This window comes from Helianthus annuus, chromosome 15, assembly GCF_002127325.2.
Source record: "Helianthus annuus cultivar XRQ/B chromosome 15, HanXRQr2.0-SUNRISE, whole genome shotgun sequence".
In the NCBI taxonomy this organism is placed as follows: domain Eukaryota; kingdom Viridiplantae; phylum Streptophyta; class Magnoliopsida; order Asterales; family Asteraceae; genus Helianthus; species Helianthus annuus.
Genome location: NC_035447.2, coordinates 80,974,173 through 80,979,448, shown reverse-complemented (window position 1 = coordinate 80,979,448; position 5,276 = coordinate 80,974,173). Strand labels below are relative to the sequence as shown.

Here is a 5,276-nt window from a genome sequence, read left to right as displayed (position 1 = left end):
CTCATCTGTACATCTTTGTCACCGGAGCTTCTTCCCGGCCTTCACAAATAACGACAATAATGCGTCACCGGAGCACCTTCTTCGTCACCGGAGCATCCTCCTTCGTCACCGGAGCACCTTCTTCGTCACCGGAGCATCTTCTCCGTCAACCACCACTGTCACCGGAGCATCCTCTTTGTCACTAGAGCACCTTCTAGTGAGTTTTTTAGTTTTATGTGTAAATTGTGTATTGTATTGTTTGAGTAATATGTAAAATGCTTTGTGAGTTTGTGAATGTATAGTATGAAATTTGAATAAAAATACGACAAGCTTTCTGGCAATTTCCTTTTATGCTTTGCTATGAGATTTGACCGAAAATTACTTGTAATGCTTTGTTTGAGTTTTTGAGAATTTGCAGGTTCCGTCAACGGCGAGCTTTCAGGAAATATTCTCTGGCAGAAGCATTAGCGGCGATAGGTTTAATACGGACGACAAAAAGGGCAATAGCAGCCGATCTATACCGGCGACCCTTTAGCGGCGACATGTCGCCGCTTAAACCAATAGCGGCGACAAAAAGGGCTTTTAGCGGCGACGCATGGCGCCGTTAAAGGTACTCGTTTCTTGTAGTGTTTTACATATAAAACCCAACTATAGATAATGAACTTAACGCGACACCTGATTCGAGTAAACAATCTACTTTCTTATATTACATCATATTCTAACATTTACAAAAATACAGGCAGATCCACTAAAACTTAAATCCCAATATTTGAACTCGGTTAACCTATTGAGAGCGAATATTAAGAAGAGAAACCCTTTCTTTGATCAAGGTCCTCGACATGCACTCTAAACTCTCCTCAATGACTTCAGTGTGGGATTCTAGAGCCTCATTTGAAATATGAGGTTGATCTACACTCGCCTTTTTTGGTTTACGAATCAAATTTGAAACTATTGTCCAGTTGGTAGACTTTGGTTTTGACCCAAATATGGACATAGATGAGATGAGTGATCCAAATATGGAAATACTCAATGCACATGTATCTCTCAGTGATCTAATCAGAGATGAGAGGTGGTGATCAAGATCCAAGAGAGCAATGCCCTCAATTTTATTATTCATTTTCTTTAGTGCTAAAATTGCTCTTTTGGCATCCTTCATTTTCCAGAGTGAGGAAGAGTCACTTTTCAGACCCTCCTTTCTTCTTCTAAGAGCTGATTCGATATTTCTTGTTTGCTCACTTACTTGTTCCATGACATCTTTTATGGAGCCACAAAGATCTAAAAGACTCATTGATAGATCCAGTAACTCATCAACCAATTTATCATCCTTTCTGTGCAAAAGGGCTTGTTGGGTCTGAGGCAAGCTGATAAGATCGTTAACAGATGTGTACAGTCTTTTCAGCCGCACTATAGAACCACAGGCTGTTTCTACATTCGCTGTTGAAGAGGAAGATGCCTCCCATGATTTGAGTTGAGCTAGTTCCTCTTCAACTTGAAGATTGCAAGGATGTGATCTGCTTGGCAAACTGATGGATCGAACATGGCGGACATTGGTGGGTAATGAAGGAGAAGACACTAATGAAACCATTTTCATGAGTATAAACAAGAAATGATATGCAGATGTTTGTGACAATGACAAGATGTTGTGGGTCTTATATACATACACAAACGTGTCAACTTGATACTAAGAAACGATCACATTAATGAAGAAGCGTGTGCAATCTGGAGATTAGCAGACAAATCTCTGAAGTTATTAATTGGCATTGGTTAAGGAGCAAGAAGTGAGATGCCCTTTCTTTCATGTGTCTTGGAGTTCTTTACGAGCCACCTGTTCCTACATTTTTAAGGCCACACGTATTTTGTCTTCTTGGTCTTAAGATATGAAGCATGTGTCCTACCAGTCAAGGCCGTGTCTTTCGTATATAAAATAACTGAGAAGTGGTTGTCTTCATTTTTTTTTAAAAAAAAAACAAGCATGCCTTTCATATATAACCTTCAGTCCTCTCTAACTATATAGCTCGTTACTTGATTATTATTAGACTACTTTAGCACTAGTAAAAAATGAATAACCATGATGCAGGTGTCCTATTTACTAGTGGTTTTTGGCTTGAAGATGAAATAAGAATAGTAGTTCCTTGGATAGTTGTGAAATCCTACAATTTGTTGGTCCCAATTTATGAACTTGATATGAAATAAAGATGAAACAAGAACAAGAATAAAACAACAAAAATTTCTATTGAACCTGATTGAATGTGATTCTAAAGAATGATTGTGCATATTTTCAATTGAAAATCCTAATCCTATTTATACATGTGGAAGAGGTGTGTCTGAACCATCACATCCCTTAAAGAAAAGTCGCGTCCCTTGATGTCGTCTGAATATTGCCGCCCTTTCTGAATAGTCTTGATTCCTGGATATGTCAATTCCTTTAGATGTAGGTTATACAATTTTCATCTTGGGGCTTCCTGTCCTCACACTTATCTAACTAATGTAATTAGATCATAAACCTAACTATTTACTAATTACATAAACGACCCGATACTTTTGACCCAATTGGATTAAGGAATTACACATCAATATGCCCCCTAATTTCCTAGTCCATGCCTTCAACATCATCACGCTTTAGCATCTTCATTCTTCAAGAGAATGAAAGCTTTATCTTCCACTTGATCTCTCCTTGCTTTGATTCTTATTCATATCTTTAGCATCATCTTGTGCTTCATCATCTTCATCACGAACTTGTTGTAGAAGATCCTTGTCAAAAAAATAGATATGTTTTTCCGACAAGCTAAGTAGATCTGGTTTGTATTTCTTGCAAAATATTTGCATGAAATATGTATAATATATTATAGAACAAGGGGATGGTTCAAATGGAAACCATACGAACCGCAAGGACTTACCCCTTACGGTCCGTAAGCTAGTTCAAAAGATCTGCGCGCTTAAGGTCCTTACGGACCGTAAGCTATAAACACTTACGGTCCGTAAAGGACTGCCAGTGGCAGTTTATGCTTGCTGCCCATGTATTTCTGCCATGTTGCCACCTATCTCGCATTATGCCACCCTTGTGCAGCTTCTAACACCTCATTGCACACCTGGGATGATCCTCGAACAATCCCTAACACTTTGCATGATCTCCTTTCACTCATTCAAGTATAAATAGCCATGAAACCTCCCTCATCTTTGCTCATTCATACTCTCTTCTATCTAACTCTCTTGGAGCTTTCCTCTAGACAAGAGGATTCCCATTTCAAGTTCTTTTCTGCTCAAACACTTCCAAGTAAGTGTTTCTACATAGTCCTTTTCAATTATATTAATTATTTGAAGTATAAAGTCAAACAGTTGACTTTCTGTTTGACTTTAGCTTTTGACCATTTTGGTCAAGGTAAAGTTCAATCCGAACTTTCCTATGTGATCGTAATAACGATAGTATGATCTCTCTATGATCATACCTTCTTATTACTACGTTTACTAGTCGAATTATTAAGTTGAGCATATTAAGTAAAAGTTGAATTTTCGACTAAATGGTATAAATGGTTTCTATAACTTGTAACTAAATTTTTTTTGACATATGAACAAGTTTTACAACTCATATAAACTGATAATAGCATGCTCAACTTGTCCAATTTAGTTTCGGGTCTCTTTTTAAGTCAAAAGTCAAGCAGTTTGACTTTTGCTTTGACTTTTGATTCTGACCCGTTTGGTCAACGTTTAGATCTGTTTTAAACTTGTTTTAGGACCATAATATTGTTGAGTATAACTCTTTGAAGTTATACCATATGGTCATTCCGTTTGATACGTTTAATGACAAGTCGTGAATAGGTTGTTAAAAATGACCACAATGCCCTTATGTGGTCAAATGAGCTAATTAAATGACTTTAAACTAAACCAAACCTTAATCTGACTTTGTAACAGTATGTTCTTCATCTAAAAATATATTTTACTACTTAGACTTGTCGTATGCCCATCCGACCTTCAAAACTCGTCTTTATGCGTATAACTAGTTATGCAAACCTAGTTCGCATAAACTACGCTTAACGGGTCAAAACCTTTCTAAATCTTTCCAAATCAGAATGCTTGTTTAAATAACCTTTATCCAATGAGTCCTTACACTCGGATAGGTACAAACCACATTTTAATCAATCTACGCTCAATCTAGCGAATTAATCTTATTCTTACGTAACGGGTCGTGCCAAAGGAACTAACCTATGACCTGTATACATTCTAACAGATAACTGAATCTGTTCACTCCAGACTTTAGAAACCCCCATATATTCGGACTTGAGTTTAATACTTTGTCTTTACGGCTTTTTACTATATTGAAAACCGTTATCGGTTCGAAGCTAGCTAAAAGGTAAATACTCTTAACTTATTTTCTTTGAAAAATTGGGGTATGGCGAGTACGCCACTTTGAGCGGGTATTACATAAATTGGTCGCCTATGATATCTCATAAATGTTAGAACCCGGTTTAATCTGTTATATTTGATAACTGAAACAATTGGGGGTTATTGGTACCGTGTACGGGCGTCCCCACTCATGAACAATTATGGCCATACAAAATAACGTGTCGGGGTAGGCATACTGACTGTAAGACACGTTATTCAAATTTGGTGTGTACTTTAATCATTATAGCACTAAAAATGACAGGCTTTGATATCTGGTTCCCATTGTATGAATATGTAAATCTGGTGACAAGACAAAATCCCAAGAAATATTAAATGATTACCTACGTGTTTTCTCTATCTATAAAATCATTTTTTGAAAAACTATTTTCAAAATGAGTCAGTTAATTGCATTTACCAGCGAAAGCTGACGTATTTTCAAAAAATTGATCTGTAGGTACCGAATCATGAATATTAGGTTGGGAATCCAGGTCGTCTATGATAAAGGCTATGGAATTTGCAACTCTTAGCTTAAGTCATATGATGTCTAAGCTTCGTTTTATTTCGATCCCGCCTGTGGGCTTAAACTTGAATATTTGAACATCTTTGTACTTTGAATATATTCAGACACTTTAATGTTATGAATATTTTTACTCTTAATACTTTCGCTGCATTATTATTAAATTGTGATAAATGCTATCCAAGCATCACGACTAAACCCATCTGAGTCCCCCAGAAATCAGGGTATGACAATAACTAATTGTGACAATATTTATATAACACCAATTTTTTCATTGATACTAAAATGATATTACATTGTCTTGAAAGAAAAATACAACAAGTAGCAAATAACGAAACGACATGAAGTAAAGTACATAAATTTAAATCTAGGTGTGTTTCTAATCCACCCTTAATAATAT

The 5,276-nt window shown here is 36.5% G+C and overlaps 1 protein-coding gene across 1 annotated transcript; it reads right to left on the bottom strand.

Annotated features, from left to right (window-relative positions):
* Positions 1 to 763: 763 nt before the first annotated feature.
* Positions 764 to 1,564, bottom strand: LOC110864084. The gene has a single exon (XM_022113205.2). It carries the CDS (start codon positions 1,562 to 1,564, stop codon positions 764 to 766), a length of 801 nt encoding a protein of 266 aa, XP_021968897.2.
* Positions 1,565 to 5,276: the final 3,712 nt, after the last annotated feature.

Coding starts and splice junctions, on each gene's coding strand:
- LOC110864084 (XM_022113205.2), bottom strand. CDS start 1,564: ATGGTTTCATTAGTGTCTTCTCCTTCATTACCCACCAATGTCCGCCAT.